Source organism: Aegilops tauschii, chromosome 2, assembly GCF_002575655.3.
Source record: "Aegilops tauschii subsp. strangulata cultivar AL8/78 chromosome 2, Aet v6.0, whole genome shotgun sequence".
NCBI classification, from domain to species: domain Eukaryota; kingdom Viridiplantae; phylum Streptophyta; class Magnoliopsida; order Poales; family Poaceae; genus Aegilops; species Aegilops tauschii.
The window spans coordinates 644,823,754-644,847,004 of NC_053036.3; the positions used below are offsets into that span (position 1 = coordinate 644,823,754).

Sequence of the window (23,251 nt, forward strand, 5' to 3'; positions counted from 1 at the left end):
ATGTGTTAGCCTTTCCGGTGCTAGCACTCAGTTGCAATCTATGATCCCGTCATATATATTTTGGTCCCCAATAGCTAGTGAACGATCCCGAGAAAAGGATCGCATTCGCGAATGTTTACTCTAGCAGTTTTAGTTATATAGGATGATAATTTCTTCAGAAGAGGGATGATGATTTTACAAAAGAAAAAGGCAATTTTTCTGAGAAAACTGTCATTGCATGATCACGATCCAATGACTGTAGGGCATTCCCTGGTACCACCCTTTTAGAGAAGAATAATACTACACACATGGGCTTTTATAGGCTTTTTACCGAATTTACCAAACAATAACTCTATGTCCCCCTGATTTGCAGGGGGTGGGCCCCGTTCCATCTCCTAATTCCAATAGTAAACGTCCATGTTGCCCTGTCTGTTGAATCCGTGAACAATCCCTCCGTGAGTCTAGCATTGCTCTTTAGAGAATGCCAGCTAGTTAACTTTACTGTATATTTTTGCAATACGCTCCCGTAAATTCGTAACTCCACACGGTACCGCGGCAAGTTGAGTTGAAGCCACCAAAGAAACTCCCGTGCACACATCTGGATCGCACCGTCAACGGCATCTGGATCGCCACCGTCAACGTACCGTACCCAGTTAATCCACATGGCTCACCCACCACATCCAGGGGAAAACGCAGATGAGTCAATTTCCCACGTCTCACTTTGCCGGGTCGTGTTCCCTCGGCTGCGGCCGAGAAGGAAACTGAGTGCTTCTACTGCAAAGGGACTGGTCACTGGAAGCGGAACTGCCCCAAGTATTTGGCGGATAAGAAGGATGACAAAGTGAACAAAGGTATATTTGATATACATGTTATTGATGTGTACCTTACTAATTCTCGTAGTAGTGCATGGGTATTTGATACCGGTTCGGTTGCTCATATTTGTAACTCGAAACAGGGACAACGGATTAAACGAAGATTGGCTAAGGACGAGGTGACGATGCGCGTCGGGAATGGTTTCAAGGTCGATGTGATCGCTGTCGGCACACTACCTCTACATCTACCTTCGGGATTAGTTTTAGACCTGAATAATATTTATTTGGTGCCAACATTGAGCATGAACATTATATCTGGACCTTGTTTAGTGCGAGACGGTTATTCATTTAGATCAAAGAATAATGGTTGTTCTATTTATATGAGTAATATCTTTTATGGTCATGCACCCTTGAAGAGTGGTCTATTTCTGTTGAATCTCGATCATGGTGATACACATATTCATATATTGATGCCAAAAGATGAAAAGTTGATAATGATAGTGCAACATATTTGTGGCACTGCTGTTTAGGTCATATCGGTGTAAAGCGCATGAAGAAACTCCATGCAGATGGACTTTTGGAATCACTAGATTATGAATCATTTGATACTTGCGAACTATGCCTTATGGGCAAGATGACTAAAACTCCATTCTCTGGAACAATGGAACAAGCCAATGACTTATTGGAAATAATACATACCGACGTATGCGGTCCGATGAGTATTGAGGATCGTGGCGGGTATCGTTATTTTCTGACCTTCACAGATGATTTGAGAAGATATGGGTGTTTCTACTTAATGAAACACAAGTCTGAAACATTTGAAAAGTTCAAAGAATTTCAGAGTGAAGTGGAGAATCACTGTAACAAGAAAATAAAGTTTCTACGATCTGATCGTGGAGGTGAATATTTGAGTTACGTGTTTGGCCTTCATTTAAAACATTGTGGAATAGTTTCACAACTCACGCCACCTGAAACACCACAGCGTAATGGTGTGTCCGAATGTCGTAACCATACTTTATGAGATATGGTGTGATCTATGATGTCTCTTACCGATTTACCACTATTATTTTGGGGTTATGCATTAGAGACAACTGCATTCACATTAAATAGTGCACTGTCAAAATCCGTTAAGACGACACCGTATGAACTGTGGTTTGGCAATAAACCCAAGCTGTCGTTTCTTAAAGTTTGGGGATGCGATGCTTATGTCAAAAGGCTTCAACCTGATAAGCTCGAACCCAAATCAGAGAAGTGTGTCTTCATAGGATACCCTAAGGAAACAATTGGGTACACCTTCTACCACAGATCCGAAGGCAAGATCTTTGTTGCCAAGAATGGAACCTTTCTAGAGAAGGAGTTTCTTTCGAAAGAAGTGAGTGGGAGGAAAGTAGAACTTGATGAGGTAACTGTACCTTCTCTCAATTTGGATAGTAGCTCATCTAAGAAATCTGTTCCCGTGATGCCTATACCAACTAGAGAGGAAGCTAATGATGATGATCATGAATCTTCAGATCAAGTCACTACAGAACCTCGTAGGTCAACCAGAGCACAATCTGCACCAGAGTGGTATGACAATCCTGTTCTGGAAGTCATGTTACTTGACCATGATGACCCTACGAACTATGAAGAAGCTATGATGAGCCCAGGTTCCGATAAATGGCTTGAGGCCATGAAATCTGAGATAGGATCCATGTATGAGAACAAAGTCTGGACTTTGGTCGATTTTCCCGATGATCGGCGATCCATAGAGAATAAATGGATCTTCAAGAAGAAGACCGATGCTGATGGTAATGTTACTGTCTATAAAGCTCGATTTGTCGCAAAATTTATTCGACAAGATCAAGGAGTTGACTACGATGAGACTTTCTCACCCGTAGCGATGCTTAAGTTTGTCCGAATCATGTTAGCAATTGCCGCATTTTATGATTATGGAATCTGGCAAATGGACGTCAAAACTGCTTCCTTAATGGATTTCTTAAAGAAGAGTTGTATATGATGCAACCAGAAGGTTTTATCGATCCTAAAGGTGCTGACAAAGTGTGCAAGCTCCAGCAATCCATTTATGGACTGGTGCAAGCATCTCGAAGTTGCAATATACGCTTTGATGAAGTGATCAAAGCATATGGTTTATACAGACTTTTGGAGAAGCCTGTATTTACAAGAAAGTGAGTGGGAGCTCTATAGAGTTTCTAATATTATATGTGGATGCCATTTTGTTGATTGGAAATGATATAGAATTTCTGGATAGCATAAAAGGATACTTGAATAGAAGTTTTTCAATGAAAGACCTCGGTGAAGCTGCTTATATATTGGGCATCAACATCTATAGAGATAGATCAAGACACTTGATAAGACTTTCACAAAGCACATGCCTTGATAAAGTTTTGAAGAAGTTCAAAATGGATCAGTCAAAGAAAGTGTTCTTGCCTATGTTACAAGGTGCGAAGTGGAGTCAGACTCAATGCCCGACCACTGCAGAAGATAGAGAGAAAATGAAAGTCATTCCCTATGCTTCAGCCATAGTTTCTATCATGTATGCTATGCTGTGTACCAGACCTGATGTATGCCTTGCTATAAGTTTAGTAGGGAGGTACCAAAGTAATCCAGGAGTGGATCACTGGATAGCGGTCAAGAACATCCTGAAGTACCTGAAAAGGACTAAGGATATGTTTCTCGTTTATGGAGGTGACAAAGATATCATCGTAAGTGGTTACGTCGATGCTAGCTTTGACACTGATCTGGATGACTCTAAGTCACAAACCGGATACATATTTATATTAAATGGTGGAACTGTCAGTTGGTGCAGTTCCAAGCAGAGCGTCGTGGCAGGATCTACGTGTGAAGCCGAGTGCATAGCTGCATCGGAAGCAGCAAATGAAGGAGTTCATATCCGATCTAGGTGTAATACCTAGTGCATCGGGTCCAATAAAAATCTTTTGCGATAATATTGGAGCAATTGCCTTGGCAAAGGAATCCAGATTTCACAAAAAGACCAAACACATCAAGAGACGCTTCAACTCCATCCGAGATCTAGTCAAGGAGGGAGACATAGAGATTTGCAAAATACATACGTATCTTAATGTGGCAGACCCGTTGACTAAGCCTCTTCCACGAGCAAAATATGATCAGCACCCAGACTCCATGGGTGTTAGAATCATTACAATGTAGTCTAGATTATTGACTCAAGTGGGAGACTGAAGGAAAAATTCCCTAGAGGCAATAATAAAGTTGTTATTCTATATTTCCTTATTCCTGATAAATGTTTATTATTCATGCTAGAATTGTATTAACCGGAAACTTGATACATGTGTGAATACATAGACAAAACACCGTGTCCCTAATATGCCTCTACTTGACTAGCTCGTTAACCAAAGATGGTTAAGTTTCCTAGCCATAAACATGTGTCATGACCCATCCGTTAGCTTAGCATTATGATCGTGTCAGTTTCATTGCTACTGCTTTCTTCATGACTTATACAAGTTCCTCAGACTATGAGATTATGCAACTCCTGAATACCGGAGAAACACTTTGTGTGCTACCAAACGTCACAACATAAAAGGGTGATTATAAAGGTGCTCTATAGGTGTCTCCAAAGGTGTTTATTGGGTTGGCATAGATCGAGATTAGGATTTGTCACTCCGTGTTTCGGAGAGGTATCTCTGGGCCCTCTCGGTAATACTCATCACTATAAGCCTTGCAAGCATTGTGACTAATGAGTTAATTGCGGGATGATGTTTTTTGCTATATACTCCTGAAATGGAACTCAATTTGAACTGCGTAAAAACCTCAAAGAAATAATTTTATGGTCCTTCTTGGCTTAATCAACCATGAATTCCTGGTTGGGCAGCACATTGTTGAAGAACTTGTTGTTTCTGTGCCTCCAAGTACACCAGGCATGCATCAAGCATGCAACCTCAAAGAAAAAGGGGCACTGGAAATTTTGTTTCCCCTGATACATCATCTCTGCTCTGGCATGCCCAGCCGTAGCTGCCAGATAAGACCCATTCATTGCCCAACAGGTGTTGCTGAAAGCACACTGAAGAAAGAAGTGTCGTGATGTCTCCTCTGTGTTCTCCAAATCCACACTAGAGCATCCTTCTTGATAGCATTTACTGTCTTTTAAGCCACCTCTCCGAGCATCATAACCCCGTGGGCAAGTTTCTCCTTGCTCCTTTTGCAATTAGCATGCATGTGGCACTGTTCTGATAACCATTGCAACATGATAACTTTCATCACATGGGGTACTTGATTTGTCACTGTTCAGTTTTGTTAAAGAAGAGAAAATGCAAGTGATTTTGCCAAGGTGTGCATTGGTTTTCGTATTGTTGGGGCTCACTTTTATCATGTGTGGTATGGTGTGTCAACGTCGACTTCTGGTAGAGAAGAGAAAATGCGAGTGTGTGCATGGGTTTTTGTATCGCTAGTTTCGACAGATTTTAGAATAACTGACAAGGATAGTGGTGGACTTAATCTTGTCAGTTGTGATGCATTTGTGAACTTGTTCGTGCTAGGTCAAGAATGTGCATGGGTAGACAGTTCTTTTTGCAGATTCGGTAGCTCGTTAAATACATCTTGATAATCGGTTGTGTATTTCTGTTTTCTATTCAATCATATTGATTTAGTTTTCTTCTTGTGTATTTCTGCTTTGATCATATTGATTTAGTTAGTATTCTTTTTGCGGGGGATTTGGTTAGTAGTTTAGTAGTCAATGATCTGATATCTGTTTTTCTACTTGCCCTTTTGCTAGGCCTAAATGGTTCTCATGTCACAGAGAAGGAGCGGAGTCTAAATTAATTTTATCTATATCGCGCTTTCCTTGTGGCAGCGGCACTATTTTCAAGGCAGTGTCAAGCTTTAAAATTATTGTAGTCATTTTATAGCTAAATTTCTGTAATCTTTATGTTTCAAAAAAAAACTAGTTGATGTATCCTTTTTATACTGTCAAATTGTTGTAACTACTAATTTATCTGCAACTCTTCCTATATCACTAGTCCCGTGGACAGCTTACACCTGAACTATACTAAGCTAACAGAACTTTACCTGTTTTCTATCATGCATAATCCTAATATATTTTTTATATTAGCATAAGCTTTATAGTGATAGTCCTGATGCTAAGGTATTTCCTCCAGTTCATCGCCCTCATTCCCCTTACCTGCTTATTCCTTCCAACAGGAAATCAACTTTTTCATCAATTGCTCAACTGAAATCAGTTCTTACAAACATCAAGATGAGACAGGAGAGTTTTAGCAGGAAACCCGCTACGAGTGCTGGCCATCGAAACACCCACTACGGGGCAAAAACCTACTAACACTATGGATCTAGTTCAGAATAACAGACCAAACGACAGGGAAAACAGTAGCCAAAACATGTCCAAAAAAAAAAAGTAACCAAACTATTAAGTATGGTACATAAATATAAGAGTGTTTGGATAACTAGAGTAGTGATCTAAACACTCTTATATTAGTTTACGGAGGGAGTATAATTCAACCAGGAAGATGGCATCGTCTCGTCATTCAGCTGGCAAGTTGCAGACTCGCAGTATTGCAGAGTTGGAGGAACGTGTGTCTGTCCACATTACCTGGTCCTGTTGCCATTCAACAATAATAGATACAACTGAATCAGCCCAACGTAAAACGTAGCCATCATGGTATCTGTTTACTTGTAGAAGTAAAAAAGCAGACTTTGAGTTCATTACCAGCAAACAGGAGCTAGTTGGCGGTGGCGAGTCACTGACATCAATCTCGCTATTCCCGTACTCCTGCAGAGGAGATATGGGAGGGGAAGACAGACAAATGAATAAGAGTGACAAATGAAATGACAAAAAACAGACAAATTGTTGCCAAAGGTGTATACCTCGTCAGTCATGTCCTCGCCGCTCTCCTCGCTTCTCTCCTTGTCACCCTTAATGATGTTTTCAGTTGATGTCTTATAAACGTCAACTTGAAGAGCGTGGAGGTTGGGATGCAAGGCGACGGCTTTTTGAACTGCAGCCTCCACCGCCTCCACTTCGCCCAGAGTTGCAAAACGACAGTTAGTTTCGACATGGAGGTGTACAAGGCCTGAGAGATGTTCGATGCCAAGGTCAGCACCATCACATTTCCTGGACATAACTCGGCTTGCAGTCCAGGAAAGATGGAGACGTCGGAGTGCTGGCAGAGCACCTTGTGCAAATGATATCCCTGTTCCAGAGCTTAGCACAATTTCATAGTGGAGCACCTTTAGAAGCTTAAACCCGTCGCCACCAACGGTGAGCTTTTCCCTGACTCCAATCCGATGGTATAGGGTTAGCCCAAGGTGAGTCAGACAAGGCATCCGCATAAGAAGATGCAGGTCCTTCTCATCAAATTGTCTGACTTTTATGACTAGTTTGACTATGCTGTTCAGGGAAGCCATTCCCTTGGGAACCCGGTGAATAAGTGTAGATATTTCAACATCTTGGAGGTGCGGAAAGGTACAAGCAGGATCCCTGAACAGATTTTCTCCTACACTTCCAGTAATATGAAGATGTTGAAGGTTGTGTTCGCCCAACTCATTTAGAGAAGACACCAGAATTCTCACAAGTGCTTCTGCATAATCACCATTTTTGGCCTGGAGAAGAGCAACAGAACAAGGCATATAGATTCTTCTCAGGTTTATTAGATTCCGAAGTTGTTCTGCAAATTTCACTGGGTTGTCAACATAGCTGATAGCTGATACTTCCTCCAAGGCATGCATTCTTCCAAACACATCTGCGTGCAACATAAGTCTGTCATGGACGAACAGGTGTGCCAGCTTCCGCAGCCTAACCACAGTTGATGGCAGCACTGTGAGTGAATAACAACGCCGCAAATCAAGAGTCTCCAAGTACTGTAGCATCCCGATTTCTTCAGGAAGCTCTGTGATTTCTGAACTGTGAAGTCTTAAATACCTCAGCTGAGATAAACTTCCTATATTCTGTATTTGCTTTTTTCCGAACCAGATACAAGAACCTTCACGTAGATCCAACACCCGCAAAGAAAGGAAGTTAACCACTAGGGGTATCTGCTTAAATTTCCCGAACACATGCAGTGAGCGAGCATGCAACTCACTTCTTCCGATGGCATCAACTGCTACTTTTTGTTGTTGGACATTAGAGTGAATAGAGAGTCGGCGGATCTTGCTTGGCAAAGAATTGCAGACACGCCCATTCAAAACTGTGGCGAAATTCTCTTCATCCGACAGAGATATTATAAGTTGAAGCACCATATCATGAACCTGGCAACACTGTATAGAGCTGTCATAGTTCATATCAACCAGTTGGAGCATACTTCTATTGACAAGTTCATTAAGATAGTTCTCTGCTTCTTGACCCAAATTTCCCCACCGTGTATCAATGAATCCTTCAGCTATCCACTTCCATTTTAGTTCTTCGCACTCAATATGGTGATCCTCCGGATATATACACAAGTACAATAAGCAAGTCTTCAAGTGCTGTGGAAGATCCCAATAACTAAGTAACAATATATCTCTCATAGATTTTAAACTATCATCATTTTGTGAAGAGTCGATGCCAATGGAATCTTGCAGTCTCTCCCATTCATCCTTGATTCGTGGTTTATTGGCTAGCAAACTTGCAATTGTAATTATAGCCAATGGCAGTCCACTGCATTTTTTTAACAATTTAGCTGAAACCGTCTTCAGATGAGGAGGGCATGCATTGCCCAGGCCGAAAATTCTCTTAAAAAACAGTCTTTCAGAATCAATACTACTCAGATGTGCCATTTGATATAGCTGGTCACCAGAATTACAACAACATGACTTGGCAACATTGGTAATTCGGGTAGTAGTAATTATTCTGCTACCGTTATCATTCCCAGGAAAGGAAGCCTTGATAAATTTCCAGTCTTGTTCTCTCCATACATCATCAATAACAATTAAGTACCTGTATGCAATTTCACACTTGTAAGATCATGGCCACAAATATACGTTGACTTGTACTGCCCCTTATTATTATGTTTTGAGCAAATAAATGTTTTTTTAATATCAACTACTCCCTCCTATCCATATTAATACCGAAAAAGGCTCCCGCCCCGCTTTATATATAAAGCAACGAACAATCATCATACAACTCCACACACCCCACTCCGGCAACACAACACACACGCACTCAAGGCACGATACAAGGGTGATAAGAACAGCCACACAGAGAAGCTGTGTATGACGAGTCGGAGCTTCAAGATGGTGCCTTCACGAATTGACCGACACCTAAATGCCGCCACTGCCCAATCCAGGGATCGGGGTTTCCCTCGGAGCAACAAAGGAGACGAAGAAGAGCCATGACGACGCCTTCAAGAAGGGAACGACGCCATGGACGCCGCCACCGACGACCTGGCAAAGCCAGAATGGGTTTTCACCCTGGCACACCCTCTGCATCTCCCAGACTGAGTACACCAAGCCCGTGCAACGCACCACCGTCACCGGCCTCCGCACACAGACCACCATGCTGCCTGCACGACCATGGCAGCCAGTTCACACCCTAGCCGCGAGCTCCGCCCACGAGCACCGTAGCTACCAGCACCAAGGCTGCCGCCCCGGAATCCAAGACCACGACGCCGCCCCCACCCAAGATGCGCAGCTACGACGACCAAAGAGAGAAGCGGAAAGGAGCCTCCTTTCCCACCTCTGGGCATTCCCCAGCCTCGGGACCCACCCTCGGGCCGGCCAGATCTGGCCGCCACCGCCCCGCCCCATCGCTCCCTGGCAATGGACGAGCTCCCCGGTGGCACACAACAAACCGATGGGAGGCAAGGACGATTCCGCGGCCAACCTCGCGGGGGAATCATCCCTCAATGATGGATGACGACTAGGAGAGGACTAACCCTCCAACGAAGATAGCACATGCACGACGAGGAAAGGAGGAGGAGGCCGAAACGGTCCGCCTGCAGACGAGCCGACGCCGGAGAAGCCGGTTGTCGCCGCAGCCAGAGCCACTGAGCTACCGTTTAGTGTCGCGCTGCAGAAAGGCCACCGCATAGGACCTCGCCGTGCCACCACCACCCACGGCCAGAGTAGCAACCACGCCCAGCTCTCTCTCAGTTTACAGGGCGTGCGCGTACCCCTAGGTTGTCAATTTGACCAACCTAATACAAATCATATATTACAAAAAATATACCAACATAAACTTCGGAGTTTCTACTTTCAAAAGGTATAATTTTTGTGTTATATAGTTTATATTAGGGTGATAAAATTGACAACCTAGATATACGCGCATGACTTGTAAACTGAAACGGAGGTAGGGAAAGTGTGGAAATATCTCGCTGCAAGTTTTGAGAGCAGAAAGTAATCTACTCCACAGAATTTGCCCCGTATGATTCCCAAACTCCAATCAAGATTACTCAAACAGAAAAACTCCAATCAAGAGGATGGGCAGCGGGAAGCGGGCACGGCATCCGCGGGTCCACGCCAGCCGCCGGCGCCGTCCGGCCGTCGAGCACAGCTTTTGCAGTCCGTCGCCGAGCACCACATCCGCAGTTCGCATGTCGACACCAGCCGCCGCCGCCAGGCACTGCGTCCGCACGTCCACACCAGCCTCCGGCACGCATTGTTTTGCTCATGCCATGGACTCCATGTAACTCTCGATTCCATCCAGTAGGCCTTCCGTTCCTTGGCATGTTGGGTCGAGATCCAGTATTTTGGCTCGCTGAATCGAAGCTGCAAACCTACGTTTACGGGGTCGCGTTCCCGTCACTAAATTGCGTCGTTCCCTATGTCGACCCCGACCCTCGATCCGGGTCGATGTTCCCGGTACAGGGGACGTGGCACCGTTCCCCGTTCCCGGCAACTATGAGGGAGGGAGCCGGGGCAGAGGCTGACCCGAGGCCACCGAGCAGGGGGGCTCCCCGCGATACCCACCACCCGTGCGTGGTAGGAAGTCGCTCTGCCGCCGCATGCACCACGCGGCCTTTGGCCAGGGACGCCACCGGCGGAGGTGAGGTGTCGGGGGCGGCGGCGCTAGGGTTGTCTCCTGAGGACGCCCGTGGGAGCAGACCTATCCATATTAATTGACAACTTTGTACTAAGCCAGCGTCAATTAATATGGATCGGAGAAAGTATTAGATATGTACTTTGGGCATGCAAAGTCAATCAAAGATTAAATCTGTATAAATGCTTTCCAGCGGTGTAAATCCCTATTTGTGATTGCTTATCTTGATGATGGATAGCTCTGTCTTTTCAACTCAAGACTTCGCTGTTGTATTTCACATATGTCTAGCGTTGGCTTTGAAAAGTTCCAGGGATGTGAGGCAAGTTCTACTGGTGCAAGTCCGTGAATGGACAGTGCCGCGTCGGAAGGGTTGGGATTAACTTAACAGTTTTGCTAAAGCACATCTAGAAGTGCTCTAAGTATTGCACATCTAAGTCTCATGTCATTGATTTTACACAGAGATTTGTGCAAACATTTTCTTTTGTTGTTTTTCTTTTCCTTCCTTATTTGATTGAGCCACTTAGATGTGCAATAACTAGGGCACCGATGTGCCCTATTACTTATTTAATTAGATTCAGTTTTGCTAAAGCATTCTCATTAGTCTTTTTTTCTTCTAGTATGATTGAGTCCCTTAGATGTGCAACAACCAGAGCACATCTAGATGTGCCCTAGACAAACCCCTTAACAATTAGTTAATATAATTGCGGTTTAAAACTATGAAAGAATAAATCTACCTCCGATTGAGAATTACTAATATGCCCTAGAGTGAAAATTTGATCGATCAGTATTGCTCATTGGATCAACTAAATACTACCCACCGTAAAATGTCTCTATCTTTTTTTTCGGTTGTAAAATGTCTCTATCTTAAATATGTTAATTACCTCTTCATGAACTAGCAAGTTATTTATTTATTTATTTAACTATAGAAAATTTTAATCATTTTGGGGAACTGTTTTTTTTGCGGGTAATCATTTTGGGGAACTTTGTGTACAATAATTACCATGGCTCGTGGGAGCTTTTTAAAACATTTTTTGGTCGTGATTTTTTGATACATAAGTTGGCTCGAATACATTCTGTATTTTTTATTTTATCATTTCTTTTATGAAAATATTTGATTTCTGACCAGCCTTCGAGTAATAAAAAAATCTGACCAGCCTAGATGAATTGATGATGCCAAGGAATCACAAATTTCGACAGAAAGCTAGAGAATAGGTAATAAATTTTAACCACCTAAAAATGTTTAAATGGATCACGGAGTGAGACGGGAGATTGGGAATTCAAATGAGTCACATGTACTCCCTCCATTCCAAAACAAATGGCGTGATTTTATAGTTCAAACTTAAATTAAAACTATGACACTTATTTTGAAACGGAGGAAGTATATATATGGATATATGGTCTATAATCACATACCTCTTTCCTGTCAAGATCTCTGAGATTTTTCGGATCACTTGTTCCTTCTCCCAGTTCTGCGATTGACATTCTGCAAACTCCTTTTTGCCGATCTGAGAGAGGATATCCTTCAAGAGCTTCTCCAGATCAAGGGTACACGACACCGATACGCAAGCTCGGTACTGAAAGTTTCCCCCAATCTTGCGATAGGCTTCCATAGCAAGGGTCGTCTTCCCCAGCCCTGCACATCCGACGATGGATACCACTTTGCGCTCATTGCTCTCCTCCGTCAACCAAGCGATAACCTGATTCAGTGGGCCATCAATCGCCACCAAACCCTTGACCTCCTCATACATAGTGGTTAGCCGGGGGTCTAGTTCGACGACGGGCTTTCTTGGTTTGCGATTGTCAAGCGTGTATCTATCACGCCGCTTGCTCTCCTCCATGACGCGGGCCTTGAGTTCTTGGATCTCGGTTGCGATATCATGGCGCTTCCACAGGGTCTTGAGCCGGACCACCGTCTTCTTCACGAACCCGCGCTTAACATCGCCATTGCCAAGGCGGTCAATGAAGCGGTCGATGCAGTTTTCTATATCGTAGGTGAGCTCGCGCAGCTTGCCTTTCCAGTCCTTCTCCATGGGCTCAAGCTTTTGCATGTCAGCCAGTGTCTCCAGCAGAGCATGCATGCTGCGGAGCTCGCGCTCGAGGAACGCGACCTCCTTGCGCACGCTCTTGAGCAGCGTGTACTCGCCGCTGAGCAAGGTGGTGAGCTTGCCGAGGAGGGAGCTCATCGCCCCCGTCCCGGCGCCTACACCAGCCATCTCTTACTCTGCCTCTTGAGAAGAAGCTGCTAAAATCAGCGCTACGGTGGTGCGGTTCGATGGAGGAAGGGTTGTGTGCTTTTGCTTGAGCAGGGCTACGCCATTGCCTATCAGCGAGCACTGCATCTCGAGATGAATGGGTCTGCCTCACAATGAAGGTTGGCAGGTCATCTTTATTTTTTTCGGGGGCCTCTAGGCATTTCTTGGGCAAACCAACCACATGGTGCACCCAGTTGGTAGCATGTGTTGGCGCTAATACCCAGATTTGTTGTCGTTTATTTGTGCGTGCTAGCCTTTGATCGATGCGTTGAATTAATTAATCGTGGAGATCTGACCTCCCACAGCCAGCGGAGGAGCTACAGAAAAAAAATGCTGGACGGCCAGAAAGCACAAAAAATAATTAAGAGATTATTCAGGGCGCGTTTGGTTACTGCATCATTTTTGACGCTTTGTATACTTGTTCCAATTGAGTCTAGTTAACTATATGCAGGCAAAAAAAAACATCTACATGTTGATTGGTTGCAAGCATCCTCTCTAGTTTGCATGTGCTAAAACGAAAGGCCGGCTATTTGGTTGCAGACTTGTTCGAGGGGAAACACAAGTCCGGTTGTTTGGTTACATCTAGAACAGTTGTGTGCTAACATCCTACTCGATGTGCTGAGGTTACCAAAAGCACACATGAACTACTAACAATTAAACTACTAGCAACCACTAGTAGAAAAAGGCCCATTTGCCCCGGTTCATAAGGCCCATTTGTCCCGGTTCCTGAACCGGGACTAAAGGGTCGGTACTAAAGCCCAGTACCTTTAGTCCCGGTTTTTATACGAACCGGGACAGACGGGGCTCCATGTGGCCGATGCGGCTTGCCCAGGCAGTGGGGCTTTTTTGTCCCGGTTGGTAGCACCAACCGGGACCAATAAGCGTCCACGCGTCAGCAGTTCAGGGGCTGGGGTTTTTGTTTTTTAAGGTGGGGAGGGGGTTTGGGGGTTTTGTAGGGTTAAATTAGGGGTTTCATATATTGTGTTAGCTAGCTAATAGGGAGAAGTGTCCTCTCTTATCTCCGTGCTTGGTCGACGCTACGTACTATACGTATAGAGAGGACTCGACACGCTAGTTAGTAAGCAAATGAAGGAAACCATTAAGTACACAAGATCATCATGAACATATATACAAATTAAGAGAAGTGATCGACCTCTCTTTCTCCAAGAGATTGGTCGAACAACAAGTTTTCGTACATCTATCCGACGCTACTAGTTACATATATACAATATAAGATCTCTTATAATCCCTAGCATCTGATGTCAAGTTTCACATGATATTCTCCGTCTTCATCTATGACGTGGTCAAGAAAGAATCCCACCAATTCCTCTTGAATCGCTTTTATGTGATCTTGTGGTAGGAGTTCATCCCGCAGCTGCCAAAGCTAATTTGAAGAAGGGGGTCAATATATATATATATATATATATATATATATATATATATATATATATATATATATATATGAATGAAACTCAACACAAATGAAGGTAATAAAATAAAGTTGTGAATATTATTGCTTACGCACTTCATAATCTTCTTCAGAGTAGCCCCGGTTAGAGGTCGCCGCGTTGTAGATGTACTCGCAAATGTAGTATCCACAAAAAGTATTCCCGCCTTCCTGCCACAACTATTTTACGAGAAATAGAGGTCAATCAAACTGATAATCAAGCATTATAAATGGTATTGATGAAACTAGCTAGAACCAATGGAAGATGCGCGGAACTAGCTAGTAGTACTTACTTTCGGGTGTGTAAATCGCAGATTCCCCGGCTATCCCGGAGCTTCTGCGGTGAACACTTTTCAAACCCTGCGAGACAAACAAAATAATTATTACTTGATATCAGGAAATGTACAAAGTTGCCGATATGATGCGATAATGATCGATTGAACTTACTTCTGGAGCTTTTCAGTCATGGCCGCATACTCCTTGGGATCTTTTCGTCTTGAGTCTAAGACGGTTACTAGTCCCTTCTCAAGCTTAATCTCTAGGAGAATAAAGTGGAAGATGCGCACGCATGCATAACTCATCAATTACATTACTATAACCTCGAGTAATAAGGGAAACCGAATATGCACAAGACAATAACACTCACGTGAATTCGTAAGGAAAGAGTATTTTATCTTTGTTTTGATTTTTAAGCAACGCTTTTAGCAAGTTGGCCTCGACTTCTTTGGTATCATGTTTAACCGTCCATTCATCTATGAGATTTGTGTTAATGAACCCAATATTATAGATTTGTCTTTTCTTGCATTCGACGATCACTACTAGGAAAAGGCCTACTAGTGGCGCACCAGTTTTGCGTACTAATGGCGCACTACTGGTGCGCCACTAGTACCACGCCACTAGTATTTTTTACTAATGGTGCACCAGTGGTGTGCCATTAGTATAGGCCACGGTGCGCCATTAGTATAGGCCACTGGTGCGCCATTACTATAGGCCACGGTGCGCCATTAGTATTTTTGAATTTTGAAGGCGGGAAAATAGTAGTGGCGCACCGTCTAACCCCCACCGTGCGCCATTGCTATTTTTGAATTTTGAATTTGGATCTGGATCGCGATTATTTTGCCCATTTTTTGCTCGTCTTTTTGCACGAAATTATTTCAAATTTTGTTCCCGTTTTTGGATTGTACGTTCTTTTGCCGTGTTCTTTTGCCGGAGAGGAGTTCGCCGGAGAGGAGGAGGAGGAGGTGACCGGAGAGGAGGAGGAGGTCGCTGGAGAGGAGTTCACCGGAGCATCGGAGAGGAGGAAGGAGAAACCATGAGGGGATGGGAGGAGAGGAGGGAGGAGGAGCTCACCGGAGAGGAGGGAGGAGGAACTCACCGGAGATGAGGGAGGAGGAGCTCACCGGAGAGGAGGGAGGAGAAACCGTGAGGGGAGGGGAGGGGAGGAGAGGAGGGAGGAGGAGGTCGCCGGGGAGGAGGCGGAGGTCGCCGGAGAGGAGGAGGAGGAGGTCGCCGGAGAGGAGGAGGGTAGTATGGTGGAGGAGAGAAGGGAAGATGGAGTGGAGGAGAGGAGGAGATGGAGTGGAGGAGAGGTGGAGTGGAGGAGAAGAATAAAGAGGTAAGGAGGAGAGGACACGCCCAGCCATATATACGGCATAGTAATGGCGCACCGTGGGCAGGTGCGCCATTACTAATTTCTTTTTTTGAATTTTGAAGGCGGGAAGATACTAATGGTGCACCATGGGCAGGTGCGCCATTAGTAACTTTTTTTTTTGATTTATTTTGAATTTTGAAGGCGGGAAGATAGTAATGGCGCACCATGGGCAGGTGCGCCATTAGTAACTTTGAATTTATTTGAATTTTTTTGCCTCTCCAGATCTTAAAAGCCCCGTATCTTTTTTTCTGTTAGGTTTTTGAGGATTTTGAAAATGTTTAACGGGGTTCCCCCAGTTAAATTTTGATGTAACTTTTCGAGTAGATGATTTTTCATATAAAAAACTTTTTCATCCGAGTTCGTATGCAAAAGTTATGCCCATTTTTACTAATTCTCGAGAGATTTTGCAAAAAAGTCAAAAATTCATGTTTGTAAATTTTGCTAACTAAACCACATATCACATGGGAATCTTATTTTCTTTTATTTTTTTTGACATTTCTATCATTTTCTTTTATTTTTTTGAAACTGAAAAGGCGGCCCGGGGGGTGCATTCGGGGGAATGTTTGGGCCAAATTACTAATGATGCACCGTGGGATGGTGCGCCATTACTAGTTCAACTAGTAATGGCGCACCACTCCCACGGTGCGCCATTACTAGTTTAAAAAATAAAAATAAAAAAAATTGAATTTATTTTGAAACATAATTACTAATGGCGCACCGTGGGAGTGGTGCGCCATTACTTGGCGCACCATCCCACGGTGCGCCATTAGTAGTTTTGAAAAAAATAAAAAAAATTACTAATGGCGCACCGTGGATATGGTGCGCCATTAGTATTTGCACAGTAATGACGCACCAACACTTGGTGCGCCATTAGTATTTAGTAATGACGCACCACATGTACAGTGCGTTATTAGTGTCCATATTGGCTATAGCTGTTTTTGTAGTAGTGGATCTTCAATCTGCATAATATAGTGAGGATAATTATGTATACATGCAATGAAAGAGCTGAGATATATATAGAGACTTAATTACAGAAGTAGTACTATAGACAGTAGCAAGTGACGATTATTTTATCGAGGGCCTTTTGATTGAAAAACTCGAAGAACTCCTCAAATGGAACAGAAAACAGATCAGTTCCAACAAGGTCGTGCTCCTCTTTAACTCTCAGCGTCAAAATATCCTTCCCAGACTTGCAGGTGTCCATGTACCACTTATGGAATCTTCACATCATCGTTGTTAGAGGAGGATGACCAGGTTTGACGAGAGGCTCCCCGTACAGGTATTTGTGTTCGTCCACCTCCATTGATTCAAAATGTGCTTCATCGGGCAGGTAATCACCAGGATTGGTACCGGGCAGCATCCCCGGCAGATTTACGACGATATCACTAGACACCTTCAGCGTCAAAATAGATTTTTTAGTGATTCTTTTTCCTGCTATTTAATATTATTGTGTTTTATCATTATATTAAATTTGGTAATTTTTAGGTTATTTTAAATGTCATTTTTAGTTAAGAACAGATTTTGTTATTTTAGTTTGCTATTAAAGTTTCTAATAAACAATTTTAGTTGATTCTTTTTGCTATTTTAGAATATTGTAGTTTTGTTTTAGTCGATCATAACAGAATATTTTTTGCAGTTTTCCAGTGATTTTTCGTGCATTTACTGTTTCTTTGAGCTATATGACCCTGAAATTGAAAAACACTACAAATGAACTCTGAAAAGGTTTAAAGTTGGCATGGTATCATTAATGCACCCACATAGCTTGTGCTAAAAAGTTGAGAGGGTTACGGCAAAAACTGGATGCACTTCGTGTACAAGACGGACAATCTCTTTCAAAGTATCAGGGTTTCGAACGAAAACTTGTCTGTTACAAAGGGATTTCATTTTTTGAACTTATTTGAACTCCAGACTTTTTGTGTGTTCAAAATGCACCATTCAAAGCCACATCACCAATTTTCAACCCTTTCTGACTTCTTTTGTTATTTTTCATGCATTTACTCATTTTTTTGAGCTATCTGACCCTGAAATTGAAAAGCACTACAAATGAACTCTGGAAAGGTTTAAAGTTGGCATGGTATCATCATTTCATCCGCATAGCATGTGCTAAAAAGTTGAGACGGTTACGGCAAAAACTGGATGCACTTCATGTACAAAACGGACAATCTCTTTCGAAGTATTAGGGTTTCATATGGAAACTCGTCTGTTACAAAGAGATTTCATTTTTTTGAACTTATTTGAACTCCAGACTTTTTGTGTGTTCAAAATGCACCATTCAAAGCCACATCATCAATTTTCAACCCTTTCTGACTTCATTTGTTATTTTTTCATGCATTTATTGATTTTTTGAGCTATATGACCCTGAAATTGAAAAGCACTTCAAATGAACTCTGAAGAGGTTGAAAATTGGTATGGTATCATCACTTTACCCTCATACCATGTGCTAAAAAGTTGAGAGGGTTACGGCAAAAACTGGATGCACTTCGTGTACAAAACGGACAATCTCTTTCGAAGTATCAGGGTTTCATACGAAAACTCGTTTGTTACAAAAGGCATTTCATTTCTTCACATCTAACTGCAGTGATATTCTAGATCAAAGGCATCATCATAATAGTTGTGGAGAGAAAGTCTTCACTTTTTCTTCGCTTGTGTCCTTTGCTTATTGCGCTGTAACCATGGGTAATCTTCATCGTTTAACAGGCTGCTTGGGTCAGCCTTGACTTTCAAGGGAGGAATTTTATGAAACTTTTCATAATCTTCGGACATGTCTGTCTTGCCCTCCACTCCCACGATGTCTCTTTTTCCTGAAAGAACTATGTGGCGCTTGGGCCCATCATATGATGTGTTCGCTTCCTTAACTTTTCTTTTTCTCGGTTTGGTAGACATGTCCTTCACATAGAAAACCTGTGCCACATCATTGGCTAGGACGAATGGTTCGTCTGTGTACCAAAGATTGTTTAGATCCCACTACAAAAAAGAGACACATCCGTGACATTTTGGGCCGAACGAATTTTTTTCTGTCATACATATGACACATCTATGACGATAATTGTGACAAAACCCGGTATCATCATAGATGTGGTGGGCTCCTACTTCTATGACAAAAAATCATGACAGAAAATGGGCTTTTCGTCCTGGGCGGGCCGGAGACGCAGCTGCATGACATTCTTTGGGCCGTCCATGACGGAAAAAACCATGGTGGAAGCGAGGGCGAGGAAAATTTCGGGGAGTTCCCGGTTACGGTGGGAGGTCGGGGGCCGAGCGATGCGCGTTTCTCTTGTACATGTACGCGCGTGTGTGCGAGGCGTTGGCTCTAACTGAACCCAAGCGAGGAGTTGGGCTCTAACTGAACCCGAGCGATTGCACTGCAGGCTACGCGTTACTGAACCCGAGCGATCGATCGATGGCTGTTAACTGAACCCGATGGAGCGATTCCTTTGCTACTGCTGCTAACTGAAGCCGGTCGATGCTGCCTCTGGGATGAACAGTGAGCGTTGCGGGGGGGGGGGGGTTGGATGAACAGTGAGCGGTGGCGTTGCCTCTGGATGAACAGGACCCCGTGGTGTGGAGGGTTGGATGAACAGTAGACGGTGGAGGGGTGCCCGTGGAGGGGTGGTTGAACAGGACCCCGTGGTGTGGAGGGCTGGATGAACAGTAGACGGTGGAGGGATGCCCGTGGAGGGGTGGTTGAACAGTAGCCGGTGGAGTAGCGCGTGGTGGAGGCTGGATGAACAGGAGCCCGTGGAGGCTGGAGGAGGTCGATGGTGGAGATGAACAGTATCCCATGGAGTCCCGTTTTGCGGTACGCCACACCCCTCCCGATGAACAGGACCCCCGTTTCGACCGTAGCGCTCCAACACAAGTCCGTTTCATCCGTTTTGCGGTACGCCACACCCCTCCCGATCAACAGGACCCCCGTTTCGACCGTAGGAAGTCTGTTTCCTCCGTTTTGCGGTACGCCGCACCCGTCCCGATCAACAGGACCCCCGTTTCGACTGTAGGACGTCTGTTTCCTCCGTTTTGCGGTACGCTAGACCCCTCCCGATCAACAGGACCCCGTTCCGAACGTAGGAGGTCCGTTTCCTCCGTTGTGCGGTACGCCAGGCCTCGTTTCCATCGCCTATTCCGTCCAAGCCCTCCCGATGAACACGACCACGCATTCCGTTCCGACCCAGCCGGTTGGCTCCCACGCGTTCCGTTGCCTCCCGATGAACACGACGCATTCCGTTGCCTCCCCATGAACACGACGCATTCCGTTGCCTCCCCATGAACACGACGACGATGCTGTTTCTCCGTTCCGACCAAGCCATGTACACGAGCCCTAGCCGTACGTATGCGTGAGTAGGCGTTCGAGACCCCGCCCGTATGTACGTACGTGGCCGTATTTTCTTTCTTGCACCCTGGCCGTTGTACGTACGTGTACATGCTACATGCGCGCCTCTACTACGACACGTGCGCGCCTCTACATCCACCAGTATGTACGTACACGTTCGCGACCAGAATGACAACGCTACGTACGCTTCGACCAGGTGGGTCCCGACTGTCAGGCACTTCCTTGTGTGCGAAGATGTAGCTGGTGGGTCCCAGCAGACAGGGGGGCGAATCATATTTTTTGCCCGGACGCACTTCCTTGCGTGTGAAGATGTAGCTGGTGGGTCCCAGCAGTCAGGGGGGCGAATCATTTTTTTGCCCGGACGCACTTCCTTGCGTGCGAAGATGTAGCTGGTGGGTCCCAGCAGTCAGGGGGCGAATCGTTTTTTTTTTGCCCGGACGCACTTCCTTGCGTGCGAAGATGTAGCTGGTGGGTCCCAGCAGTTAGGGGGAAACGTTTTTTTCACGAAATACAATGGCCCGTCCAGTGGGTCCCAGCTGTCAGGTGGAGGAATCATTATTTTCCGCGTAATAAGGAGGCACTTCCTTGCTGCGGCCGTGGACCCAGCTGTCAGCCTCTTCACGTACAGTCCACGTCCGATGGAAGTCGTTCCTTGACCACGTTGACCAGGCCGCGTCGAGAGCACCACGGCGGTGGACGACGGCGAGGCCTAGGAAGGGGACGACGCGGAGCCGGGGAAGACGCGGCAGTGGAAGCCCGTGCGGAGAGGAGTACGAGGGTTCACTGGTTCGGCTGCGGTGTGAGGCTGCCGTCGCCGCAGGGCCTGGCCAGCGGTGGGAATAGTAGGGGGCGGTGAGGCCTCCGCGGCAGCACAGCCGGCCACGGGAGGCAGGAGCATGCGGCACGACCGGCGCTGCTTTGGGCGGCTGGAGCAAGAAGACCAGAGGTTGAAGAAGCACTACGGCCGTTGGATGGACATCGTACGGTCACTGGAGCTAGAATCGTTCATATTGACTAAGTTGACAAAGCCCTCCGTCCCCGTCAACTTAGTTGGCCCACAAGTCATCCTCCCACTATGGTGGGTCCCAGCTAGCAGGGGGGTATTCATTCTTTTGTGCGTAATAAGGAGGCACTTCCTTGCGTGCGAAGATATAGCTGGTGGGTACGACATGTCAGCGGGGGGAACATTTTTTTGCGAAATACAGAGGCCCTTCCGGTGGGTCCCAGCTGTCAGGTGGAGGAATCATTATTTTGCGCGTAATAAGGAGGCATTTCCTTGTGTGCGGCTGTGGACCCAGCTGTCAGCCTCTCCACGTACAGTCCACGGCCGATGGATGTCGTTCGTTGACCATGTTGACCAGGCCGCGCCGAGAGCACCATGGCGGTGGACGACGGCGAGGCCTAGGAAGGGAACGACACGGAGCCGGGGAAGACTCGGCAATGGTTGCCCACGCGGTGGGGAGTACGAGGGTTTACTGGTCCGGCTGCCGTCGCCGGAAAATAACAGGAGGTGTGGTGTGGGTGAGTAGAGGAATGGCCTGGCCAGCAATGAAGTAGGGTGGGGCGGTGCGGCCTGTGCGGCAGCACAGCCGGCCACGGGAGGCGGGCGCAGGCAGTCCCACCGGAGCTGGTTTGGGCGGCTGGAGCAAGAAGATCAGATATTGAAGAAGCAGCACGGTCGTTGGATTAACATCCAACGTTCACTGCTGCTAGAATCGTTTGTGGACTAAGTTGACAAAGCCAAAGTACACGTCAACCTAGTAGACCCACAAGTCAGCCTCCAAATCTGTCCCAAACAGCATACAGCCCGAAATTTTCTAGCCAGATTCAAATTAATTTTAAATCTAAATATACCTTAATTTAAATTCAATGAAATTTTACCCGCACAAAAACAATTAAATTCAAAATATCAAAATCCGAAAGAAAACAGTATTTTGGAACTAATTGCCTGTTTGCTGTATTTTTTCATTTTATAGCCCATTTATTATTACTTATAGCCCATTTCATATTACCTATAGCCCATTTCTTATTACTTATAGCCCATTTTCTGGGCAAAATGCATCCCTCCTCGTCTTGAAAGATTTCCGGCCCAGCAGGGCATTGAAAAGCAAGTAGGCCTATGTTGGTTATTCTGCAAAAAACAAAATAGCTGGCTAGCCATTTTTCAGAAAGGAAAAAAACAAACTAGGCTGGTCATGTGCTAAACATATGAAATGAAAGCCTGGGCTAGATGGGCCACGGGTCCCGCACAACCCAGTTGATACCCTTCTCCGTCCCGAAAAAACAAAATTACTGCGCGCGCTGCTAGGTCCCTACTGTCATCCTCACCATGTACAATCATCTCCTTATTCCTCTCGGTTGTTGACCATGTTGACAATACCGGAGGGCGGCGCCGCGGCGAGCGAACCAAGGCGGAGGACGATGGTGAGGCCTCGGACGGGAACGAACAGGAGCCGGGGAAGATCACAGCCAGCCGTGGGAGGCGGGAGCAGGCGGTCCCGCCGGCACTGGTTTGGCTTTGGCGGCTCGAGGAAGAAGAGACTGAAGAAACGCGACAGACGTTGAATGTCAATCCAACGGTCAAGGTTGGCACAATCGTTTGTTGACTAAGCGGACACCAAGTAGCATACTTTTTTATATATAGGAAGAAAACTGCGTTCGTCTGCCGTCCTCCTCACAGGGAACGTTCGCCACATAAGTGACTAGCACCCTTGGTTTTCAACCGGGAGGTCTTGGGTTTGAGTCCCGGGAACTCTCAATTTTGTCCTCCTTCAAAGAAAATCAAAGACTTGGGAAGGCGTACAGAACAAGCTGGTGTACCAGTAAAGAAACGTTGCCGA

At 45.3% G+C, this 23,251-nt stretch overlaps 1 protein-coding gene across 1 annotated transcript; it reads right to left on the reverse strand.

The window, feature by feature from the left end:
- Positions 1 to 5,962: 5,962 nt before the first annotated feature.
- On the reverse strand, positions 5,963 to 13,088 carry LOC109768350 (disease resistance protein Pik-2-like). The gene is made up of 4 exons (XM_073509700.1): positions 12,145 to 13,088; positions 6,645 to 8,691; positions 6,487 to 6,549; positions 5,963 to 6,375 (listed from the first exon to the last, which is right to left on the reverse strand). The coding sequence occupies exons 1-4, from the start codon at positions 12,942 to 12,944 to the stop codon at positions 6,301 to 6,303; spliced, it is 2,985 nt and encodes a 994-aa protein (XP_073365801.1). The 5' UTR covers positions 12,945 to 13,088; the 3' UTR covers positions 5,963 to 6,300.
- Positions 13,089 to 23,251: the final 10,163 nt, after the last annotated feature.

Coding starts and splice junctions, on each gene's coding strand:
- LOC109768350 (XM_073509700.1), bottom strand. CDS start 12,944: ATGGCTGGTGTAGGCGCCGGGACGGGGGCGATGAGCTCCCTCCTCGGC. Junction 6,550..6,644: donor GCGAGGACATGACTGACGAG/GTATACACCTTT, acceptor TCTCCTCTGCAG/GAGTACGGGAATAGCGAGAT. Junction 6,376..6,486: donor CAACTAGCTCCTGTTTGCTG/GTAATGAACTCA, acceptor GAATGGCAACAG/GACCAGGTAATGTGGACAGA.